The 25,790-nt window shown below is 39.1% G+C and overlaps 2 protein-coding genes across 2 annotated transcripts; one reads left to right on the top strand and one right to left on the bottom strand.

The window, feature by feature from the left end:
• Positions 1–880: 880 nt before the first annotated feature.
• On the top strand, positions 881–12,181 carry TDO2 (tryptophan 2,3-dioxygenase). Its single transcript, XM_058803586.1, has 12 exons — positions 881–956; positions 1,325–1,430; positions 2,516–2,606; positions 3,432–3,502; positions 5,224–5,351; positions 6,997–7,183; positions 7,943–8,050; positions 9,012–9,123; positions 9,250–9,307; positions 9,799–9,878; positions 10,447–10,537; positions 11,381–12,181. Exons 1-12 carry the CDS (start codon positions 922–924, stop codon positions 11,532–11,534), a joined length of 1,221 nt encoding a protein of 406 aa, XP_058659569.1. The 5' UTR covers positions 881–921; the 3' UTR covers positions 11,535–12,181.
• Positions 12,182–12,237: 56 nt separating this feature from the next.
• On the bottom strand, positions 12,238–21,796 carry CTSO (cathepsin O). The gene is made up of 8 exons (XM_058803587.1): positions 21,575–21,796; positions 20,561–20,666; positions 19,434–19,567; positions 18,305–18,472; positions 16,761–16,882; positions 15,428–15,591; positions 14,877–14,969; positions 12,238–13,533 (listed from the first exon to the last, which is right to left on the bottom strand). The coding sequence occupies exons 1-8, from the start codon at positions 21,704–21,706 to the stop codon at positions 13,499–13,501; spliced, it is 954 nt and encodes a 317-aa protein (XP_058659570.1). The 5' UTR covers positions 21,707–21,796; the 3' UTR covers positions 12,238–13,498.
• Between the last annotated feature and the right edge of the window lie 3,994 nt (positions 21,797–25,790).

Raw genomic sequence — 25,790 nt, 5'->3', positions numbered from 1 at the left:
CCACTAAGCAGAGTAAGTCTTGCAGAGAGCAAATGATCCAGGGTCACAGAGGTCCTGTAGTTTTGTTTGCAGTGAAACTGAGCATTAACTTTTTTTTTTCAGAAAGGGCTGGCAGGCAGAGAAGAAGTGTATGCTAGTTACATGTTACTTCATTGTGTGTTAAGCTGTTGACCAGATAGAATTGAGTAACATTTGTCAATAAATGAGACAGAAATTTTTGTGCAAGGAGATAAAATTAAGAAATAATTCTGAATTAAATACTTGGAAAACCAGCATGAGAGGTTCATGATGTTTTTAGTGCTTCACTTAATCTGTGTACATTCTTTAAAAATTATATATATTACTTGAAATCTCTTTGAATAAGCACTATTTGGTCTGTCATGGAAACATGTTTTTTCACTTCCACCCCCATGCCCATCCCTCTTTTCTCTTTCCCTGTGTCCAATTTTTTAAACTTAATAGTATCCTGATACAAAAGGCTGCAGGTTAAAAACCTACTCTAACAATTCATGGTTTTATTAAATATTGCCTTTTTATCACACACAGACCTCTCATTGGTTTACATCTTACACACTGCACCATACAAATGCATCCAAAGAAGCAACTGGTGGAAACCTTGCATGAAAAGCACAAAAAGCTTGTGCCATTGGACAAAACAAGCATTTCATCCATTCATTTTTTAACGGGCAGGGAAAAACACAGTCCTGGAGAGCCAACAACACATGAACTTCCTGACCTTTGTGCTGTGATGGTTTCTGCCATTATTGCATAGAGGGGTTGGGCTGAGGGCTAAGGAGGGGAATTTGGGGGTTGGCCTTGGCAGTGAGATAAGGCTACATAAAAGGGAGCTGCAGCAGGTTTGGGAACACTATCAGGGTATTTTCCCCCGTGTGCAGCTCAGCGAGTTTGGATCCTGAAACCATGAGCCAGTGCCCCTTTGCGGGGAAGAATTACCTGTGAGTCCTTCCTCTTTCTGTTTGCTCTATTAATTCCATTCAAATGATGAAGTGTTAGTGCAAAATATGAAATCTCAGAGAGGAATTACTTATTATCAGCAAATAGACAGCTGTAGCTGTAGCTGTCATTTAGCTGTTGCTAAATAAGTAGAGATCGTACAAGGACTTGTCTGAGCACTTGTTATTTTATGTGATGTTACCAGCTGTTACTGTGACAAGAGGAATTTCAGTTTTTATCAAGAGCCTGCTTTACTGGTTCTGTTTATCAAAATAAAGCATTGATTGAATTGTAGATGTTAGTAAAAAGACAGGTATATTCATAATTCTTTAATTAAGTAACTCACATATTTACTTCATTTTCTTCTTAGATTTAATTTTAGCAAGCTATCTTTGGAAGATGAAAATAATGACAAATCTCAAGAAGGCATAAATAAAGCCAGCAAAGGTGGGCTTATCTATGGAGAATACCTACAAGTAAGTTAACTGGTTTCATGTGTGCTGTGCTGGTTGCTCTTGAGGCAGCCCCTGTGACTGACACTGCTCCCAGCAGTCGGTCACTGACTGAGACACATCTCCAGGCGTAGCAGGCACAGGTGCCCATCTCACCTGGGACCCCAAGGTGGGCTCTCAAACTGCAAGGAATATGGATATTTTGTGGGGGTTGGTAGGGAATTATCCATGTTGGCAAACTGCAAAGTGACACACCACTAAAAGCTTTCTCTGGTCAGCAATTTCTGCACGTCAGCAGGATCTGCGCAATGTCCTTGAACATCCAGAACACTTGGCTGGAAAAATCTATTTCAGGGGGAGGGTAAATCTAGGGGGTAGGATGATGACTAGGGGGGAACATAAAAGAAACCTCCCCAAAAAAAAACCTTTTCTGCCAAAGCTAGAAGTAATTAAGAAATAACTACAGATAAAGTACCATAGATAGTAAAAGAATCGAGAAGTTCTTTTGAGTTTTTATTTTTTAGACAGCGTGAACTGAAGGGAATTACTCTTCTTTTGAACTAAAGTAAGAGTATGTTAACTTTGATTTGTTGACATACTCTTTAGAATTTTGCAAAGAATAATTTGAAAACAGCTATGATTAGATTGTAAATGTGACTAAAAAAATTTAATAATGTCAGAACTGAAATTATTATTACTGTCTCAACTCAGAGCTCTTATGCTGATGCTGTTGCATGATTACTAAGAATTTTACTATAGGAACTCTGTTTTCATGGGACAGGACAGTATATATCTAAAATCTGGGAAACATGCTGGAAATTTTGTTTTCTCTATTTTTTTAAACTATGCATACATATATTTATGTAATTAAAATTACCCTTTAAATTATTGTCAAAACTTTATTACTTGAGGTACCTAAATGTTCCATTTCAGGCAAGATTTTTTCTAATTAAAAAGTAAAAGTCATACCTGAGACAATTTAATCAAATTTTCATACAACCTAGAGTGTGAGGTCTGTATATGTATTTTTAAAAATATTATTCTTAAAAATTAGCTGTATGCAGTAACATACAGAGCTTTACAGAACAGTTCTTACCTTTATTTTTAAGCTGAACAAAATATTGAATGCTCAAGAACTTGAGAGTGAGAAGAAAGGGAAAAAAATCCATGATGAGCATCTTTTCATTGTGACACATCAAGGTAAGTGGAGGGGTGCAGGGGTGGTTTACTTAGCCAATATTTTTGCCACAGAGAGTTAATTGATGCTGACACATGCAATACACCATTTTTTCTAATTTCAGACACTGGCACAGCATTATCTTTGTATTTTATCTCTTTTTGTATATGCATATATTAATCTATAAATTGTAAGGCAGTAATCAACTCTTTGCTTGTGAAGCCATAAGTATAACATTTGGATTTGGTAAACTAAGACATGGGTGGTTCTGTTCTTACAGAAATGAAGGCAGTGAAAACCTTGGGGTCATCCAAGCAACAGGCTGCTATGCAGGTTATTGTAGGCAAATTTTGGGTGTTGCCTTGTGCCTTCTCTGAAATTCCAGTTTTAGCCATCTAGAATCTGTCTAGAAATCAGCACACCAGTCAGGTACTCCCTAATGCCCATATCCTTCTGTTTTTCAGACCCTGGCATGATGATATTTTCTGTTACTGACAGAAAACACGTAGTTTGTAAGCAGGTGTTGAGTTAGACTTTATTGAAGTATATGATCTGGATTTTCTCTTTCCTCTTTTTGTAATGAGCAATCTGCCGATGAAATATCTGATGTATAAAGCATATTTAAAAAAAATTTGTCAGTATTCTCAACTCTAGATTATTTTGCCTAATACTTCAGGTAAAGGACAGAATACTGTAAGAAGTAATAAGTTTTTATATATCTTCTTTTGCACTGGCAGTGTCAATGTAGGCTATTAATTTCAAATCAACATGTAAATTTTTTTTTTTCCTGGTGCTAAGAAGAAAAAGTAACTTTGAAGTTGATGCTAACAGTGCCTTTCTTGTTGTAGCATATGAACTTTGGTTTAAGCAGATTTTGTGGGAAATGGACTCTGTGCGAGTGATCTTTCAAAATGGTCATGTAAGTTAAAACAAATATGAATTTTGGGAAAATTCAGCCCTGATTTTCTCTTGCTTCCTGCCTCTGAGTCTGATATACTTGGGTTTACTTAAGAACATGTGCTCTTTTTAGAAACAGCATCAAAAGACCAAATAAAATTTGGTCTTATATCCCATTAGTACAGATTTTTGATCAGCAAAATTTTACTTCCTCCTGAAGTATGCCTTTTGTGTAGATCACCTTCCAGGGCCAATTTCATTGGCCAAAATGCTCTCATACTCTCTTGCTAGTGCTGAGTAACTGCAGAAACTCAAGCTGGAAATATCTACTGCAGAAAAGGCAGGCTCAGAGGCAAAACTAAAAAGCAGAAGGCTTATAGGTATTTTTATGTTGAAAAGTAATTTCTGCCTTTGTTCAGTTTCTGAAGTCTACATACTATCTCCTTCCATGCAATATCTGCTGTGAGCAGAACACATTTTTGTGATTGTGTAATAGTAAATCCAACAGAGAAGCAATAATCCAAAGCAGTGTAATACGGCGCAAGAATTTCTGAAAATTAGAAATATAAGCAACTCTTCACATTTGTCCAAAGCTAAGCAGACATTATAAGAGTGGGTAAGAAAGGAAAACTCTTGAATTGATACTACATCCACAGAAAAACCTGACAGCATGCAGTTTGAGAAATACCTTGAGTACATCATTAGCATGTGTCTAAGCAGCAGATTTGAAACTAGACCAGATTGAAAAAAGGAACTTTCTTTTCAAGGTCCAATGAAAATGTTCTCTGTTGTCCATTATATTCCTAATTTCATTGGCATTTTAGTTTAATATTTTATCAAATTGTAACAACCAGTTCTTAAGAGAAGTTTGTTTTTTTTTTTTTTTTTTTTTTTTGTGAAAAATGAAGCCTTGCTTGTGATCAGAAATTGAAATGTCAATGTTAAGGTCAAATACACAGCCAAGCAGTTAGGGAAATGAATATCATCTGCCATTTTTTGTAGTTTGGTATTTCCTGGTTGCATGCCCAGATTTCAGAGAGAAGTTTAATCCCATTGAAACTGAACAGAATTTTAGCAGACTCCTCTGCAGGCAGAATGTTTAATTTAGTGAAAAAAAAGAACTTCTGCATTTTCCATTTAATATTATCTATTTCCCACCAGATGGAGTCTTTTCTCTTCTTCTCTGCTTGCTAATGCACATTTCTGATGAACATGTTTTAGATGTGCTCTCCTGATATAGCTGTCAGATCAGTTAGCTTCTCAAGTTCTAAGTAATTTCCTTAGCTGCCTTATGGCTTGCAGAATGGAGCAAAAATAGAAATTATTCTAGAAGTAACTATAATGGAAAATATATAATTTTCATATATATAATATTAAGTTACAATAATATTGCAAATATTGGAAATTATAAATTATTTTTAGAATTTAATTTTTTTGACTTCTATTTTAGTCAAAAGCATAGAAAAGAAAAATAAAGAAAACCCTTTATAATAGGCTTACCTATAATGTAGCATCAGTCAGAAAAAAATATATTTCAATCTTTGAAATTTAGAGTTTCAGTTTTAAGTTAAAACCAGAGTGCTCTGTTCCATATGAGATTCTGCCTCTATGGATTTCATATGGGAAGGACTTGGGAACTACAGTGATGTACAACAGTGAAAAGACATGAAAAAACTACATAGATCTATAAAAAATGACAAAGCACCATTCTGGTTATGATCTCTATTTGTTTTTTTTTTACAGGTAAGAGATGAGAGGAACATGCTGAAGGTTATTACTCGAATGAACAGAATTTCACTGATTCTGAAATTACTTGTGGAACAGTTCTCAGTTTTGGAAACTATGACTGCATTGGACTTCTTTGATTTCAGGTAAAGACTTACTATTCCTCCACAGCAATCCAGGAGCTGGTAATTCCCACCCTTAGAACGGATTGTGAATTTTGCATGTGTGTTGGTTGAGAGCTCACCTTGGAGAGGCAAACATGACATTAAAGTGCAAGGGTCAGTTATGAAATTGACCCTGACTGTGAGTCCAGCATGTTCTGGAAAGAAGTACAAATGAATTGTTGACTCTTTTGTGTAGGGTGCTGCTGACTGGTTTCAGGGTCAAAAGTTAAAACAGCAGAAACAACAGAAATAGCTCACAGTTCTGATAGCAATTTAGTTGAAACTTGGCACTGCAGATTGAAGACTTGCTCCATGGCAAATCATAGAAGAGCTTGGGGGAGAGACATGCACTCTCTCTAGATTATCAAACAGGTATTTCAGCTGTCTTGGTTTGCATGGTGCTGCTTTGGCCCTGCAGTGCTGGAGGCTGAAGGAAGCATTGCTGCCCCTTGTCCTTTTCCCCAATAACTTCTGCTGTCCAGTAGCAGCTCAGTGCATTGCTGGGCTGGGTGGTTGTACCTCTTCTGCCTTCTGCTCAGGCTTTCTCTGGATCCTTTGGCTTTTCTCACCTCTCACATTTCCTTCTCTTGCCTCTCTACATCTAGGCCCTTTCACCACACTACCACGTGTTACAGCTTCATCCATAGTCTCCCTTCCCTATTCTTCTCCTGCTTGTGTCGCTTGTGCATATCTGTCTGTCTTGTGACCTCAGTGCCATCCAGCATCCCATCCACTTTTGCATTTTGGCAGCCTTTCCCTTCTTTTAATGTTCCCCATTGAAAAGAGCAGGAAACTATGAATTTTCTTCACTTGTTTGAATTGAGCATTACCCTACAGCAGGGGAAATCCATCGGCTAATCATCCATTTACATCCATACCTGCTTCAGCTTTTCAGCCACATACTCATTTGATAAGTAAACATAAGATTAAATCAATGATGTGTCACTGTCAAATCTTGTACTCACAATTCAAAATGCATTACAATTATCTAGCAATGTGGGATTTCAGGTTGCTTTAATATGTAATTGTTTTTCAGCATGGTCAGATGACTTAACTCTTTAAGATTCCCATTAATGAATCCTTCAAAAAAAAACTCCACTGGAGTTCTTTTGAGCATTATTCTACTCTATAGAATAAAGCAATATACAATATTGCAGATCTATATATTGCATGTATAGACTATTATACATAATAATATATAGGAATTATGTTGTGTATCAAGACTATTTAAAATGGCATGTTGTTGCTGTGAAAATTTTTGTAATAGCTTTTTGGAGTGCAGCTGCTTAGTCTATTTGGAAAGGAAATTCTATTCACTGACATTGCCTCCTGTACATCACACGCACAAAGCTGCCCTTTTAAAGCACAAATTCACATGTTTATGTTTGCACTACCTGTGTATGCACAAACAATACAGAACTAGAAAATGAGATTTTAATTGCACTGTAGTCGCATAAAAATTGCTTGGTTTTTTTTCTTTTCCTAAGCACAGTCATATAAAAAAGTCTTCAGATAGCTATTTGATATTCTTCAGATGTGAAATATGGGGGATTTTTAGAGAACAAGAAAAATCCACCATTGTAAAATAACATCATGCATTTTTGTATCTTTTCTTCTGTTCCCAAAGGTACTACCTAAGCCCAGCCTCGGGGTTTCAGAGCCTGCAGTTTCGCTTGCTGGAGAACAAGATTGGAGTTCCCCAAAGCCTGAGAGTGCCTTATAACAGAAGGCATTACCGTGATAACTTCAAGGGACAGGATCATGAACTGCTGCTTCAATCAGAGCAAGAACCAACACTACTGCAACTTGTGGAGGTAACAACGTCTGTCTTGGACCTTGCCACATTTTCCCCATCTCCCAAGAATGTCCTTCATTAGTGTCAGTGACAAATTCTCCTACCTTAAGAGAAACAAGCATGTTGGCAAATTCTGTCAATTGTATTTTGGCTTCTTGACAAATTTGGCATGAAAGAGAGTTAATTGTTAGTAAACCAACTGGTTTTTCACAGCATCTTGCTTTCATCTGAAAATTCTGGCTGTTAAACTGGTAAATAGCATTGTGGAAGTGTGAGCTAAGAATGTAGATGCACTGTTTCACTTGCATTGCTTTTTGTGACTATAAGCCCTTTTGGGAGGAAAATTTTAAAAATAGTCCCACTGTTAGTGATGGCTGTTAGAGAGGTTAAAAACTATAGATGGCTCTGTCTTCCTTCTGAGACTTATCATTACTCTTATCTTACATACATGTTGGAATAAGGTTTGTTTTTCTGTAGTTTGCTTTAAATATATCCTTAGAATGAGACAGCTTCTGTCTTCCAACATTGTCCATGCAACCTGGAGCCTGAGGGGGCTGGTATGGCACCATTATGGTATGGCAGGTGTAAATCATCCACATGGACATGCTGAATTTAGCACTAAGCACTTCTGCAGGATACTGTAAAGTGCTTATTGCTAAACCAGAATTGTAGCAGTAGAATTTATGTTGCTATAACTTGTAGTTCTAAGATAATGCAGTTGCATTGCTATTGTTTGAATATATTATCATTACTACCACTACTGCTTTTATTATTAAAGGCATGGCTGGAAAGAACTCCGGGACTTGACTCAGAAGAATTTGATTTCTGGGGACAATTTGAAGAGAATGTTTTAAAAGGCCTAGAAGAGGAATTTGCCTTGATACAGGTATACAGTTTACTCTTGAACGAACCATAGGCAAAGACATCTGGCAAAATGATATTGTGACATAAATTTAACTTTTGGCTTATTCAAAGTTTCTCACTCACTTCACTTAATCTTCATCAGTCTTTTTCTACAAGAAGCAGAAAAAAATGCAAATTCTTCAGGAAATAGGAATATTTTTTATATTTGACACCTAAGATGATTTAAAGCATGAGATACATGGATGATCAGGATTGCAAAAGGGAAGGATTAGTATCAATGGAAGGGCTGAATTTGATTTAACTGAAACTACAACTTCACCATTAATTAGTGCTTGCATCTACAATATAAAGTGAATATGAAGTTTGGAATCTTGAGCTGTGGATATGGAATGTCCCACTAAGAGCCCATTTCTGTTTAACACAGTATATGGCAATTTGCTGCTATGTGATCATTTGAATTGCAATGGCAAATAAGCATCAGAAAATCCCTGACTATTTCAAGATCTTCAGCTTTAAATAACATTTTTTAATATTTTCATTTTTAATGAAAAAAAATTAAGAATGTATCAACTTCCTGAGAATATCTGTTTGTCTTTCTAACTTATCTAAACTTTTTATTTACAATTTTCTTGGCCACTGCTCTGCAAAGATGTAACATTTTTGCCTTGAAAACAAATAAATCAGACTTCAAACAAATTATGATTAACTTTTTAAGGCCTCTAGATCAAGAAATGCAATAAATTGCCAGTTTGTTTGAATATTCATTTATCTGGGTTGTGTTGGAATCTATTTAATTGTACATTTCTTGGTAATTGCACTTTTCAAAGGACAGTGACTCACGTATCTTATTTGAAAATACAGTTCTTACATCTAAGATTCAAACTTCAGAGTATTTATTTAAATAAAAATTGCAAAATGAGTCATTCAAGTGCTTAATTTTCCCTGTTGAATTCTAAAGCTTGTCTTTGTTTTAAATACCAAAGGCCAAAGCAGAATCAGAAGAAAAAGATGACTTACTGTCTGAATTCCAAAAGCAGAGAGACATTTTACTTTCATTGTTTGATGAAAAACGCCATGAACATCTGCTCAGTAAAGGTAGATTTTATTACCATATGTGAATATGTACTTTGTATGGTTTATACATGTTATTTATAAATGCTTGTTGTAGCATTGAAGTTGCAGGAGAATGAGCAGCCAACTGAGGACACTTGTATTTTGCAGGAGAGAGGAGACTGTCCTACAAAGCACTGAAGGGGGCCTTGATGATCTACTTCTACAGGTGATGTGTCTTTGATGGTGACTGGCAGGAGGAGAGGTGAAGGTTAAGAACAGCAGCACAGGTTTAGTTAGGCTGGAATGGGCAGTGGGAAGGAATCTATTTCAGCCCTCCACAGGAACCCTGATTAGTCAGATGCAGCTCAAAGGTCAGACCAGGCTGCTCAGGGCCATGTCCTGATGAGTTCTGAATATCTTCAAGGATGGGAGGCTGCACATCCCCTCTGGGCAGCTTGACCAGGTGCTGCTCCTCAGATTGTAACTAGTAAATGCCTTGTTTTACCTGTCCTAGAAAGGTCTGGAGTCTGTTTCCAAGTTCAAAAATAAAGGGGCAGATCAAGACTTACATAGCAGAAGCATTTGTTAAAATATCTAGTAATATTCCAGTACCAATTTAGGAAAAGCAAGCTTTAAGTCACTAAGCACTGGTGAAGTGCAACTTTGAAAAATACAGCTTATGCTGAGAGCTCTCACTGTCCTCTTTCATTTTCCAAGGGAGGAGCCTCGTTTCCAGGTTCCATTTCAGCTTCTTACCTCCCTTATGGATCTTGATGTGCTCATGACTAAATGGAGATGTAAGTTTGACTTTTTTGACTGTGACACTCCCTCTTCTAGATGCAAATAAATTGTTCTGTCTCTGAGTTACACCCTGTCTTAGAATTGAGCTTTGGAGTTCACGCAATAGGAATGACTCTTTTTGTATGTACTTCAGCCAAGAGGGAAGATAAAGAGATGCTTCTGTGATCATTATGTACATAGGTATAGCTATCACTTCTCTGACCTGCTTTAAGTGTACTATCTTATCTAGGGACAGGTATCTATTTTTCAATGTATCCCAAAAAGTCATAATGTCATGTCTTTATATGCAAACATTCCTTCTGCCTCCTTCCATATCTATACATAAGTGAATGTGTAATTCTGTATTCACAGAGCATAGTAATGTGTAATAATTAGTGTGTTCATTCTGAATTAACAATAATTTTATATAATTGACTAAAGAATGGCAGAATTAACTCCTGCATTGCTGAACACCTAAGAGTTCTGTATCCCTGTAAAGATCTCTGAATGACCTTCAATAAGTGTGACCCTTTAGTTATATTTAAATACTGAACATGTGTTATTTTCTCCTGTTGTATCATTTAGATAACCATGTCTGCCTGGTGCACAGAATGATTGGTGGCAAGGCTGGCACTGGAGGCTCCTCAGGCTACCACTACTTGCGTTCCACAGTGAGGTACAAATAATGTGTTTCCCCTGTACCTGCAGCAATGCAGCTCACAAACACTCTAATGCTGGGAGACATAATTCAGATGGCTCACTGGAGGCCAGAGGGCTGCTGACTCTCTTCTGGGACTCCAGCACATCTCCCCTTGGTTGTTGTACATTTATTTATCAGTGACATATAAATTCCAAGCCTTCTAAGGCAAAAAAGTCCCTTTTGATCACTCATGCCATCTGTAATTCTCAGTCAAAGTGTTACAGTGATAGCAATAATATGAACCCTGCATTGTTCAGCTGGTGTGCCAGCTAGCCCAAGTTAAGGAGGTGACACAGGCTGGAAGTGAGCACCAGCTACTGTGTGACAGAGTTTCTTTATTCCCTAGCATGACCTCTAATTGCACAACCTCCTTAAAGAGGATCTTCTTTGAGGTTTGCTGTCAAAGAGCTGTGAACCACCATGCAGTGCTGTGAGCAACTACTATCACAACCAATGGTACAGAGGGCAGAGCAGAAAGCAGATGTTAGACTGATGCTGAGGATTGAATGCCTGAGGTCTTTCTTAGAAAGGTCTCCCACTCTAGCTCAATGTCAGGTTAACATTATTGTTCCTAGATAAATTCTGCTAGAGATCACACCCTATAGACTCTGCATTTTCAGAAGAAAGATGTTACTATAGATCCCTATTAAGCCTGATCTTCTATGCCCTAGGAAGTCAGGACTGGATTCTTGCTCTGCAATATTCCGGAGGGCTGGTGCAAGGAATCTTGTTATTTGCATGAGAAGGAATGATTACTGAGGATTTAGAAATTATGGCCTTCTATGCTGATGGAAGTATTGTTCCAATTGTCTTTTTCAGTGACAGATACAAGGTGTTTGTGGATTTGTTCAATCTTTCAACATTTCTAGTGCCAAGACACTGGATACCAAAGATGAACCCAAGCATTCATAAATTCCTTTACACAGCAGAATACTGTGACAGCTCCTACTTCAGCAGTGATGACTCTGACTAACCTGCCTTTCTAGGCTGTTGCTGTAAACAACCTCCTGACTTTCACCTTCAGTGGTGCTCCCAGCCATTCCCACCAAGATTGTGGGTGTGTAAATATGTATTTATGTGTGACAGCTTTGTGAATAGAACAATTGTCCTGTGGAAGAAATTACTTGCTTGTAGAGAAAATAAATCTGTATTGAGATAGCCTGTGTTAAGAGTAAAATGATACCCCAATTCAACCCAGGGCAAATTTAACTCTTGGCTGGCTTCTTAAAGCCTGCACCTAGAGAAAGGGAGAAAAGTACATGCAGTTATTATGATCATGACTTATTTGTACATGTTTTTGTATTTGCTTGTTTGCCTAATGGCTGCTACTAATTTATGACTACTTAAGGATATAATCAATCTCATCACCTTCAGAAGAATATTCATTTCTGAGCTCTAATGCAATTTCAAAAAGAATTTTGGGTTAAAAGTTTCCAAAGCTAGATTCAAAAACTAAGTCCTGAATCTACAGAAACCAAACCATCCTGAACTTATAATACATCAAGAATCATGTTTCTATCTCTTTACATGTGAATGTAAATCCCTTACAGAGAAATACTGTTAAAAATAGCAGATATAAGTACTTACTTTGCGTTCCAAATAAAGCAGTATTAAAGCTCATCTTTTGTTAAGTCTCCTCCTAAAGCAAACTATAAAGTTCAAACAAGAGTATGACAGGCATTTAAAGTGATTTTTATTCAAATTGGTATACAATAAAAGGCAACTTTGGCTATAGAATACTGATAAAGCACTGCCATCTTATAAAATGGACTTTTGTCTTTTTAAGTGCTCCCTTTGGAAAGACACAAACAGTGTAGGCTGGAATTTCTGGTAAGTTCCCTCTACCACAGTACTTCAGGTACTTATACCTGTCAGTAGCACCTAAAAAACACCGGAGGCACATCTGTGTTTCATATTGCTGTGACTACATTACTCCTATCTGTGCCCATTACAGACTTTGTTTTCCAGTTATGAAAGAGTGCTATCTTTGTTTGTAAGCCACTCAGGGAAGGCCAGACTACACAACACTCAAGAGTACAGAAGACTTCACATTTTTTAAAACTGAAGTTTTCAGCCAAGTAAATTCAGTAAGTAGCAAAACCTGAAGTAAAGAAACATCACACTTGGTCTTCCTTTCATTTAAAATATTAACAATTAAAGGAATAAAACAGCATCACCTAACAATATATAATTATAAATACTTGTTGCACTTGTCATAAAAGTTATAAAAAACTGATCTAAAAACATGGTACAATAATTGAGTGCAAAAAATTACAGAATTGCTTTAACACTTTTCATGGTAGGCCTTCTTAAAAGATACAGGTAAAGCATTTGAGGTGAAAAATTCAGAGCATTTTAGAATTACATGTTTCATTGTGAGTTCTAGTTACAGTTGCCCACACCTGCAGTTTCACAGCTCAGCAAAGCTGGGACACCTTTTTATTACCAGCAAGTTGCACGTCTGAATTCAATTAATGAGGGAAATTTAACACTCACTCTATTGGATATATTCTGTAACTGCTGACTTTCTAAACTGTTACTCATGATTCTTCTTACACTCAAATGATTTCAAATATACTCTTATAGTATTGATTTTTTGATTCAAATTCCTTCTTATTTGTCATCATTTCTTTCAAGATTTTTCTATGGAGTAGTATTCAACACCTGGATAAAGCTTTACATTTGAGGCTTCAGTCCATCTTTGTAGCTTCTCTTTGTGCACTCTGCAAATCAGTCTTCTTAATCCATGAGAAATTTGGCATTCAACACAAATTCAAAATAAAAACATTTTTAAAAACTTCAGCCAGGAGTTGCAGGAATTGCCCTTACAGCCATTTCTTATATTTGAAAATGGTTTTTTGAATTCCACCTTCATATACAGTGTCTGTCCTCATGATACTTGTGGTCTTTGACCAGTTGTAGAGGCTCACAGGAATGTCAAACAAATACTGCTGAGACTGTATCTGCTATACCTAGAAATGACATAAAATTTGGTTTTAATAAATACAGAAGTGGAGACTTCCCAAAATTCATGTTCATATAATGCCCTCTCCCCTCCAAGCCAGGACAGTAGGAATCTAGGGAATCATCTGCAACCCTTTTATTTCTTCCTCTCCTGGCACTGTGTATAATTGAAGCCTAATCTCTTCCTTCCTCTGCTTTTATGTTCAAAATTTTATGTCCTGGTGGTTTCAGAGCACCTCTAAATCAGAAGACAACATCTCTGTGGGAAAAGGAGGAACTACTGTCTTTGCTGGATTGTTCTTGTGTGGTACACTACAGAAAATATGAAAGATCCTGCTTTTTGAAAATAACACATCTGTTCTCCCTGCCATGTCTATAACTGATTTGCTGTATCACTACTTGTAAATTTCTCTTTCCAAACTGTTTATACAACAACAGTAAGAACAAAGATTCAGTAACATGAGAAAGCTATGATTGGATACATTGCTCTGATCTTTACTAAGTGCAGGCAAACTGAATATTGTCTATTCTTTATGTGCAGATGATTTAGGTAATCCAACAGTTCCTGCAATGACTGAGAGCTGCTGTGAAACACACATGGAAGGGAAAGCCAATGGGTTACTCTAACACATAAAATTACCACAGATACACAACTCTTCATATCTAGTGGAACCATCCCACCAATTTGGCTCAGCAATCTGATGATAAACCAGAGCTTGACTTGCCTTACCTCCATGTCTAGCAGAAACTGGGTATTTAATGCTACAGGAATCCCTCAAACACAAAGAAAAAATTCATGCAAACAACAATAGGGCAGGAGATTGAACTAGCACTGAAAGGATATATCTCTGTCCTACAAGGAAAGCCACAAGCAGGGTACACAATTTCCAGGTAGATTAGTTTTTCATATTTGTTTGTTAAACTGAGCCCAGAGATACTGGCACCCACCAGACAAGAACAGCAGCTGTTTTACCTACAGGGAGTACAGCAATGGCACTCACCTACAAGGATCACACATGACGGGATATTTTACAGTGCCATTACCTCTGCATGGTAAGGGACAAGAGTACTTTGATTATTTGTTTTGTCTTATACAGCTTTGCCTTTACATGGTGTTTTTCAATCATTCCACTACATGCCTTGGTTGAACTAGCAACCACTTCATTTATTTTTCCATCTGGACTCATTTAATCTCTTTTAAAGCATAGCGATGATTGTACTGCCTCTCTGAGGATCCCATTATATTTTTATTATATATATTATATTATATTATGGTGATAATTAATTTTATAGCTATTGGAAAACATATCCCAGCCCATGGCTTTTACCACTTACTTTTTGCCAGACTTACCACAGACATTGCTGCCCATCTTAACACGAACATAGCCATCTATTCCCCACGTTGGCCCCCAAGAGTTCTGTACAATCCAGTAAGGAATGCTACCTGAAAGAGACATTTCATGAACAAGAGACAAAATGGGAGTTGGGAAGTTTTAGCCTACTAACACTCCACAGAGTTAATTAGCATTTCAGTATCTCACACAGCTTCTGACGGATGGACGATACAGGTCAGTGAAACCTACTGCTGTTCACATAGATAACAGAGCTAATATTCTGGTATGGGAACACTGGATATGGGCTGCATAAGGACACATACAGCCATGGTCTTGGCTTTACAAGGATGAAGTCCTACAAACTGAAGAAGCAATGACAAAAAGAGTTTTTCTTCTGGCTGATGTGAAGATGATGTGATCTTCACAGAACTTCCAGAACTGATGTGACATCAAACCCAAGAGCTTCCAACAGAAAACCGAGTTCTGGATTTTAATCACTTATCCCACAAAAGGCAAGTTGCAAGTCAAAGAAACCTACTGTGCTGAAGTTCAGCTGGTGGAAACGCACCTGTTCTGTCAAAACCAGTGATAAGAACAGCATGGTTTGCTCTTCCACTGGAGCAGTGATATTGTATGATTCCACCGAGATAATCCTGCCAGCTAATGGCATCGACTGTCACTGCCAAAGGGCCCCAGCTGACAAGCATCCTCATCATTTCCTCCTCTTGACCACTGCAAAAGAAGTGAGTAAAAATACCAAGTTACTTAAGGTAGCACACTAAAGTGATTAGAGTGATTGTAATCTCCTTGTTAAGAACAGTTTAAAAGTCAAATAATTAAACTCTTTCCTCCAAGTTCTACGTATCACACATCAGTAATTATATATTTCATATACTACAACACAGTGATACAAATACAGGACACACAAACTATGGGATGGGTGTAGATCCAAACACATAACATTATTAAATAGCAAAAGGTATCTAGGCCAAGCCAGTGGCAGTGGAGAGCACTTCATACTTTTTGTACATCCCCCTTCTCAATCAAACAAGCTTTGAACAAACCATTAGTCTGTATTAGAATTTCCCATTGCTTTTTAAACCTACACAAGTACCTCTTTACCTAATAATACACTAAAGTATGTGCCTCAAACATATCAAAATGCAGGACATTTCCACTATCAGACATTTATCATTAGCACCCTCGCACAGTTTTATTTGACTGGAGCAGGAAATTTTCATCACTAAAAATCTGTTCATTAGGTAAATTTGGCAAATACAGACTGGCAAAGATATGATTGATTTTGTTTACTTATAGCTAGAAGTAACACAATTCCTAGTCAGAATAATACTTCTTGTCTTTTTTCAGTAGTTGTACTGCACTGATAAAAAATAGAAATGAAGTTTCTTCACACAGAAACCTAAAAAGCTGAAGTTTTTACAGAGTTCAGGTGGCAACACGGTTTCTAAAGTCATGGACTGGAGAGGATGTGGGTAGATATGCAAATGCATGAATACTGAAGTAGTTGAATGCTTCCTATGTTTTTCAATAAATTCCACTCACTATTGGTAGGATTTACTGTTTCTGACAAAAGCAGTGTCATGTTCATATATTAAAAACTAACTGACTATGTTCCAGTTTATAGCAAATTTAAAAGACCCAATTTCAAGCCTTCTCATTTGAACAGGCTTAATGATAGCAGTGTTGAGCGGATTCATTGTGGCAAGCCTTAACTCTCAAAGATGTTATGCATTAATCCTTCTCCAGCACACAGCTACAGAACTGATGCAATCAACCTCACATCCTTTGCCTGGTCAATGCACTGTTCACTCCACCTAACTCCATGATTGCTGTTTGCAGAAGGAAAAGGACAGTGAAAGAAAAGAATGAATAAAAGCTACCTGAAGTCATATGCAGCAAATCCTGTTATTGAAACTCCAAAATCTGAGCGCTCAAAATAATGGCACAGTCCTGTCTGAGCTTTGAAAGTGTACTCTGAATCTCTCACGAGTTTTACTTTGGTCTGCAAGAAGGTAATGGAGGAAGAAATTAATGCATTTGACTTTTCTTCTATGCACCTCAAAACATATGGAGAATGACCACATAACCCACTCAAAATTCAGTGTGTACTGGGCGAGATTAGAAGTAAGAATGTCACATTGTGAAATAACTATTTACTAGCTCTAGTTTCCTTGTTCACTGAGCTTCAGCAGGGATTCAGAAATCTTTAAATAAGAAACTAAATTTAAAAGGCATCTCTGATTTAAACTATCCTCATAAGCAATTCTGTCAATTTCAAGACACAGATGTTCATTCATGAACTATTAATTCTCCTCAAATGACTTCCACATACAAAATTATATTCTCCTTGGGATGGTTAAAGAAGGAAAATTATCCCAAAAAGTTATATAAAATACTGTAAAGTCCAATTCTGTTCTTAGCATGTAATTCTCATGCTAATACATGACATATGCATCAGCCTTTCATGCTTTTCATGTCTTCTGGAGTACAGCATATTTATGACAGTTACTTCTTCAGCCTAATTCATTTGTGGTTCCTCTGCAGCCAAGAGGGAATGTTCTTTCAGAGGAATAAAAGGTGAGTATCCTCTGTTGTTCTTGATATTCAAACTTATACAAGTTATCTAGACTGTTATTAGCCATGGGTATATTACTCTATAGGGGTAGAATTATGCTTTCTTAAATTCTGAGGGTTTTTTAATTCAAAAAAAGAAAGATCTCTTTTCATATTTTTAATTCATATTGTAATTCAATCTGAGAGAGTATTTTTATTTTAATGATATTAAAATGTTTCTGTGTACCCATGTTATTAACACACATTTTGAATTTTTAATGAAATGAAATATATTAGCAACAATTGAAGTAGAAACTTTGAATGCATTTTGAATGTCCTGGTCTTCAAGGGAAACAAAGGTAAATGCAGTTCATTTTATTCTGAGGTTTTCCACATACACTTGTACATAATTTTACAGTGTTTGCAAGGGAAACTACTGAAATTTGAAAGCAGAAAATGTCAGGATCCCTTCTTTTCCCCAGATGCAGGTGCTTTAAATCCACAAAATGCCATATGCATAGGTGGCTCTGTCTACACTGGTACTGCATGCCCACAAATGAATTCAGGAACATTGTTTTCAGCCCCTGTGGACTGATTTGTTAAGTTCACAAGAACATGTATGGACCATAAAGTTCCAATTAAATTTGAATTCTGCTTGAACTAATTCTCTCCTGGTTCCAAACTAAATAAATAAGCATAGATACATACACACAATCACATAGGTGTATGCATATATGTACACACACATGTGATTAAAAAAAAAAAATCTCTGTACATTTCACCTTCCCCATGAGTTTTTTTTCCCAATAAATAAGAATGCTAATAGAGAAGCTGATGAAGCCTTTTGGGATTTTTACAAAGAGTTTCAAACCTGGTTCAGCCAGCTCAAAGCGCTAACGGTGGATCCCCCGCTGCAGCCGTAGTTATTGTATGAGCAGTCAATAACTTGCTGTACACTGAGCTCTTCCAGGGTGTTTCTTTTAATTGCATAGGCAGACTCTATGCCACCCACCACGCTGAAAGCCCAGCAGCCTCCACACTGAGAGAGACAAAAGGGAAATGGCAGAGAAAGGGGAAGTCAGCTTTGGTTTCGAAGCCTGGTATGAAAAAAAGAGGCAAGAGTCTTCCAATGCTCTTCATTTAATACATCATCCTTGAATTCTGTTTTTAAGGCAATTAAAAAGAAATGTTATCATCAATTTAAAATGCTGAACTGTTTTTCCCCCTATATTGCTCTCTGAATGCTGGAAATGCATTATGGGCATTTTTTTAAAGACTCTTTCCTCATGAAGTTTTGTTCTTGATGATAGGTCTGAGGATGCTTTTACTGTGAGATATCTATTTTCCAAAAAAAAAGTGGCCTCAGGATGAAATCAGTTTTTAACCACATTAGTAAGTTTTTCTAGAATTTTGTACAAGCAGATTACAGTTTAAGAAATGATAAAATGAAATTAAACATAATAGAAAAAAAATCTTAGACAATAACAATCTATACTGCAATTCCAGGCTCTTTGAACTGTGACATTTAAAATAAGCAGCAGAATTTATTCCTTACAAGGTCCTACATGAAGCATGGAAAGGAGACACTGGGGATTGAGCAGCTTGTTTCTTAACAGGGACCATAACCACTTTCGGACAAACTATAACTGTGTGGGGTCTGGTTACAGGAAAGGATCTACACCCCTCCAGGTGGGATGAGACCAAGTACTGAACTTGGTTCCTTCAGAAAAATACAAAACACACATGATGCAAAATATTTGGAGATTCACTCAACTAGATCAAAAAGAATATTACAATTTCTAAATGCACAACTCCTACACCTCATTCTTTTAAGCCAATACCTCTTTACATAAAATGCTACATGACTTTGTGTCTGTTCAGCTGGCCACTCTTGTGCCAGTGCTCCAAGGAGCCTTCAGGCAGAGCTGGTCCCTGCAAAACCTTCCCTGTGCTCTACAGCCCACCGCTGAGAATCAGGAAGGGAAAACACCAGGACTTACTGTCTGCTGATTTCTCACTTCTACAATGACTTTCTTGTCCCTCCAGTCAAACTTCTTTGGCAGAGGCTTTTCCTTCCCCTTTGGCACTTTCATGTATCTGGGAAGTTTGTGAGGCATGCTTCTCAAGTAAATAGCTAAACACAGAATATAAACATATTTAAATCTATTAACAAAAAAAAAAAAAAAATCCCCCTAATAACTACTTTACTAGAACTCAGAGGTAATTTTGATCTACAGTTGCAACCATGAGATTGTATCTCATTCTAAAATCCATAGAAAATTCATGTATTTTAAAACAATCATTATGCTCCAGAATGAATGTATTTCTACAGTTTCAGAAAGAACAGAAATACTCTCGGTAGGGAATGTGGGTCTGAAGTTGAACAATAACCATAACCACTCCATAAAAAAAATTTTTACTTGAAAATTTGCAAAACATTTTACTAACTTAAAAAATACTTAGTTTTAGTCATGTACAAGGGGAAAATAAGAGGAGAATAAAGTAAGGATTCTGAAACACCTTAAAGTTGCTACGTTTTCACTAAAAAACTTTGTTTAGTTATTTAAAATTAAAGCAAGATGTTAAATCCTCTGATGAATAGAAAATGTAACAACAGACATGAACAACAAGAAGGGAAGTTTTATAGAGTTTTCTAGGAAAAAAGAAAATCAAGTATGTCATGTTGCTTGAGAAAGCTCCAGCTGTCATTATGCAGCCATGGACCTCCAAGCTTTGTTTGGATTGTGGTCAGCCTTGTGCTGGGGTAGGGAATATGAACTTACTGCAGAACATTCTGTATCTTCCTTTTTGAAAAAGGAAGAACTTTGTGTATCTTCCTTTCTTCTGTTGTAATTGAAGAAAGCTTTAAAGAGCAGTGAGAAGAAAGAAAGAAAACCAGAACTGCCTGAATACTAAAACATATTCAGGCTGTGGGTAATTCAACCTTGCAAGACTACAGAACACAAAGAGGATTGTTCTGTCCTCCAGAAGTACTTACAGTTTGGTACCAGCCATTGTAAATTAGCTGACTATCAGCACGGGAAGAATCTGTAAGTGTGAAAGACACAAGGTTCTGGGAAAGAATTAAAAAATGACAGAAAAGGTACTAGAAAACCAGAAAATGTACCTTTGAACTCTTCAGGAAACAGGTGAGAAAACTGATTTATTCCATAGACAGCAGTTGTATTATCTTTTGATAATGAATTCAATAATCTAATTCTTTCGGCACTTTCCTGAAGGAATACAAAAAATAATTGTGGGCATTATTGAGTTGGCAGCAGGAACAAAACTGTAAGAGCAGAAAAAAAAAAAGGTCAGTAACAGTAAACATGAAATTGGATAACAAGAACTGTTCATCTTAAATTCATCCTGCATCCCTAGCAATAGGAAAGCCATTACGCTAATTTCAACTCCAACAGATACCAAAAAAGCATTTGTTAGGCGCAAAAAATTTACATGAAACAGACAAAACACAGCAAGCTGCGTCAAACTCATCTGATGTCCTTCTTTGACAGCACAACAAACCTTGTGGTTGAGAGATATACAAAAACGTCTCCAGATACGAGTTAACCCCACCACTTCACGGACCCAAAGAACAGCATAATAACACAGAGGCCTCCTCGCCTCCCCCGGCGGCCCGATGTGGCTGGGCAGTGGGCGAGCCCCGGGAGTGGCACCGGGAGCGGCACCGGGGAGCGCGTCCGGGCCTGCAGGAGGGGCGCTCCGCCCGCCCCAGCCCCGCAGAGCCCGCGTCAGCCCCGCAGAGCCCGCCCCAGCCCCGCAGAGCCCGCGTCAGCCCCGCAGAGCCCGCATCAGCCCCGCAGAGCCCGCCCCAGCCCCGCAGAGCCCGCCCCAGCCCCGCAGAGCCCGCGACAGCCCCGCAGAGCCCGCCCCAGCCCCGCAGAGCCCGCGTCAGCCCCGCAGAGCCCGCCCCAGCCCCGCAGAGCCCGCGACAGCCCCGCAGAGCCCGCATCAGCCCCGCAGAGCCCGCCCCAGCCCCGCAGAGCCCGCCCCAGCCCCGCAGAGCCCGCGACAGCCCCGCAGAGCCCGCCCCAGCCCCGCAGAGCCCGCGACAGCCCCGCAGAGCCCGCCCCAGCCCCGCAGCGCGGATGGTGAGGCCAGAGCGGGCTGGGACACCTACCCGCAGAGCCGCCGCCGCTCCTCCTCGCTCCCGGCCGCCGCCATCCCGCAGCCGGGTGCCCGTGAGGGCGGCACTGCCCGGCCGCAGCAGGCACAGCAGCAGCGCCAGCACCGCCATCGGCCGCCGCGCCATGGCGGGGCGGGCCCGGGCACGCACCCCGCCCGCGGGGCTGAGGTCCGACGGGTTCCGAGCGGGAAAGGGGCCGAGCCCGGCTTCCTTCCCAGCCCGCGGCCGGAGGCTGTCCCCGCTGCCGCTTCCCGCGGGCCGGCGGGCGGGGCGGGCCCGGGCGGGGCATGGAGGAGCGCCCGCCCCGCAGCGCCGATCCCGCAGCGCCGCACGGGGCTGGGAGCGCTGCTGCGGATCCTTCTCCTGGCGGCTCGGGGGGATGGCGCCCAGTCCGAGCTGTGCCCGAGAGCGCTCAGCAGCGCCTGGGCATGCCCGAGAGCGCTCAGCAGCGCCTGGGCAGAGCCGTGTTTGCAGCCGTGTTTCTCACGTGGGAGCCAGGCGCGCAGGGCTGCCAGGGAGGGGAGAAGGGATGCTGAGCGTTCAGGTATTTGCCAGGTTATAAAAACCTTCTCCGAGAGGCTGGTACCTGAGTCAGGTCCTGCTTGGTACCTGCAAGCTGGGCTGCCAGCAGGAGAGGGAAGCAGCAGCAATGCAGGTTAAAGGCTTTAGCAAGGGAAGGCAGGGGCGGGCAGAGCAGAGCTGCCTGGTGCCCGCAGCCGTGCGTCCCAGTGAGAGAGCTGGTGCTGAAAGAGCGCACGGAGAGAAACCATGACTTTCCTCAGAGACTGGTCATGCTGGTACTTGGGTAAGCAGGTCAGTGTTCAGCGTTTAAAAGCTCCATTAGGCCGCTACGAGTTAATAGCGCCCTCTTAGTTAATTTCCATCACCAGGTATTTTTATGCAGTGCCTGTAAATAGGATCTTTGTCTGCTTTAAACCTGCTGTATGTTTCAGTTCTCTCTGCTGTTTTCCCCCCACGTACCCTCTTGCCTCTTGTTAACACAGATGTCCTGTCCTGTGGTGCCAGTAGCACACCTGGTAGCACTGTGCTTGGGGAACAAACCTGTGCGATCACAATCCAGCTTTGCCTTAGCCCTCCTCCCATGGAATTAGCTGAACTGCCACTGGTTTTGTTACAGAGAAGGCTATTTCTGGCTTATTACCAGTGTATGGAAGAGCTTGTTAGCAGGGCAAATTTTATTGGTTATTCTGACACGGTTCATCACTGTAAACCCAGGATTGGCGCTGGAGATGTTACTCCAATTTATTACAAATTCATCTTGACAGATTGAGGTCTGGGATCAGCATAGGGACTGAATAGGATGACATAAGAACTGAACGGTGAAACCTTTGTAAGGATGGTTTGAACCTCAGCAGCCAAATTCTGAGGCAAATTCCATCAAACTGTGGCTGAGCACTGAGGCCCTCGTGAGAAGTGCAGGTGTAGGGTCTGGCAGGAGTGTCAAAGGACAGCTTGCTGTGGTCACAATAGCTTTGGATGTACTGGCTGTGGGAGGAACAGCAGCCTCAATGCAGCAGTCACATGGTTTTATTCTCTATGGTGCAGCAGAATGGAACAGGAAAGATCTTACTTTGCCAGTTAATGTAAGCAACAGAAAGATGTTGAAATTATGCTTTATTTTAAAACATAGTTTTCATAAAAAAATTAGGATTTTCCATCAGTCTAACATGATCAACACTCTCTAAATTGGCCTGCTGCCCTTGAAATCTGTTGTTCCAGGATTATGATTATCTCAAGCTGAATATTTTTTCATATTTTTAATATATAGTCATTAAATTTTAAACAAGCCAACCTAGCTTTAATATAAAAAAGGCATAAACTTTCAGCTATTTTTGCGTTATTATTTGTATAGACTATGCAGTTTTCAAACAGAAGTAATCCTGATTGGAGGAGCCGTTTTGGTTTGTATGTAGACTTCAAGGGTTACTTTGCCCATGAAACACATGAGGGCAGCAAAGGACTTCTGAAATGTAGTTACAAACCACACAACTTTCATTTTTATTTTAATTAAAAGAAATAACCTCCAAACAAACAAGCAAAAATAAAAAAATCCCCTCCTATTTTTGGAAAATAGATGTATCTCAGATTGCTTTGCATTAAAAATTCTGTATAGTATAGGATGAGGAAAACGTTTGTTTCCCCTGGATTTGCTCTCTGTGTACTAAATAGCTGTTTCAGTATATCTTGTTCAGGAGGAGAGATTTTAAGAAAAGTCAGTGTCTCCTCTGGTGACTGACTCGGGGGAAAGAAAGTGTAACAAACAGCCAAAGGCAGGTGACTGACAGCCAAAGTGTTTCAGATGGTTTTCTTTTTCCACTGAAATACCTACCATGCCATAAAAACATTTTGTACCTGTGCTCAGATGAGCAAAACCCCACCAAAGTACACAGAGAGGTCAGTCTGCAGGCATGCAGTCCCTGCTCTGCTTTACATTACTCCAGTGTAAATTTAGCCATGCTTCATTAAGATAAAAGAAAATACACTTGTAAAAATAATGTAAGAATAAGGCCTATAAAAAGAATAGGGTATAGACGTGTTTGTTGGGTATATTGTTTTGGTTTTTTTGTTCGGTTGAGGTTTTTTAAAGGTTTTATCGATGCAATTCTTATTGGTTCATTGACACAGGTAAGCCATATATTAGTTACACTGGTCATCACAGACAGATGATAAAAGTATTTTTATGTTTTTTTTTCCCCCCATTTTTTTTCTGATTTAAAATTTTATAACTGTAAATAGCTTTTTAAAAATATATTTTAATGAAATTTTACGTATCTCTATCTCATTCTGGCTATTCATTAGAAGTATTTGATGAGCTGAAACAATGCATACCAAGGGAAGAAGCAATAATGAATATATATTTAGGAACCTCTAAACTCTACTACTCTAAAGAACATCCTTTCTTTAAATAAGGATATTCCTTTACTAAGAGAATCAGCTGCAAAACACCAATTTTAAAGATTTCTCATGGCACACCAGTATTATTAGTGGGTGGGTTTTTATGGTATTACAGGTTCAGATTGAAAGATCATGTTTATATTTATTAGTCAGGCTTTTTTTTTCCCTCCAGAGATTTTTGCTTAGATGCTTGAAATAGTTAATTAAATCTGGTTGGACATCCTAGTTTCAGTGACCCCTGGTCTTTGTGTTTATAATTAGCATAGCAAACAGGGCAAAATACAAGGAATTACTTTTAAGTTGGAGACAGGTGTGCCAAGGATGGGTGTTGCTGCTCCTAAGGGCATTAATGAGATGTATTAATGGACCTTCAGGGAGGAGTGATGCCTTTAAAGCACTTGGGGAGGTATTTACTTAGCAGCAGTTTGGAATCCTGTTTTAGACATATAACAAATGGAAAAGCGATGCATTTCTGTTGTGTGGTCTTCAGCATCAGAGAGAAATTGTATAAATCCAGCAGATGGAGCTAAGTGCCCTTCTTAAAAAGGCTTGTGGGGAAAAATTGTGTTCACGGATTTGCTTATTTTAGGACCTTGCAGAGGTGTTGTTTGCTAATACAGTTGCACTGGTAACAATTATTAAATGCAAGCAAAGCAAGTGAGAATTGCAATCTCGGGATGAAATGTATTCCTGTGAGGGTAAATGAGTGCTGTTGATCTAGCAAATGGTCAGAAGTTGCCTTTTTTGAGCCCCAAGCTGGACTTTTTAAATTTGTGAGAAGCAATGAAATTGACACATGGGAGCACTTGGGTTTGCAGGAGTAACCAAACCGTGCCCGGGCCTGCCTTGGGTGGATCATGACAAACATCTGTGCTGGCCATGAAGTCTCTCCTGGTAGAATGAGCTTCCCTTGCAAATAATGGAATAACTGTAGGATCTGCTTCTCAAACCTGACTTTATCTCAGCTGAATATCCTAAACACCACGAAGTCTCTGGCTCCTTTTAAAAGGTTTTGCTTCAATCTTGTCAGTAAGGGATGAATTATGAATGAAGAAGGCTGGCAGTGGAGCTAATATTCAAAATCAAACAGTGAAGCAAAAAATAAAAATGCAGAAAGGAGCAACACCTGTTCTGAGTGAGAATGAAGTAAGAAGTATTGTCAGTTTTAGGGATCTGAGAATTGGCTTTTCTCTGAGAAATCTGATTTGCTCTGCCTTCATTTCCAGTCCCACTTGCCGGTGTCTACAAATTCACATTAAATATTCTCAGCTTAGAAAATTTCTCATAACCAGGC

Source organism: Ammospiza caudacuta, chromosome 4 (assembly GCF_027887145.1).
Source record: "Ammospiza caudacuta isolate bAmmCau1 chromosome 4, bAmmCau1.pri, whole genome shotgun sequence".
NCBI classification, from domain to species: domain Eukaryota; kingdom Metazoa; phylum Chordata; class Aves; order Passeriformes; family Passerellidae; genus Ammospiza; species Ammospiza caudacuta.
This window is presented reverse-complemented; position numbering and strand designations above follow the sequence as displayed.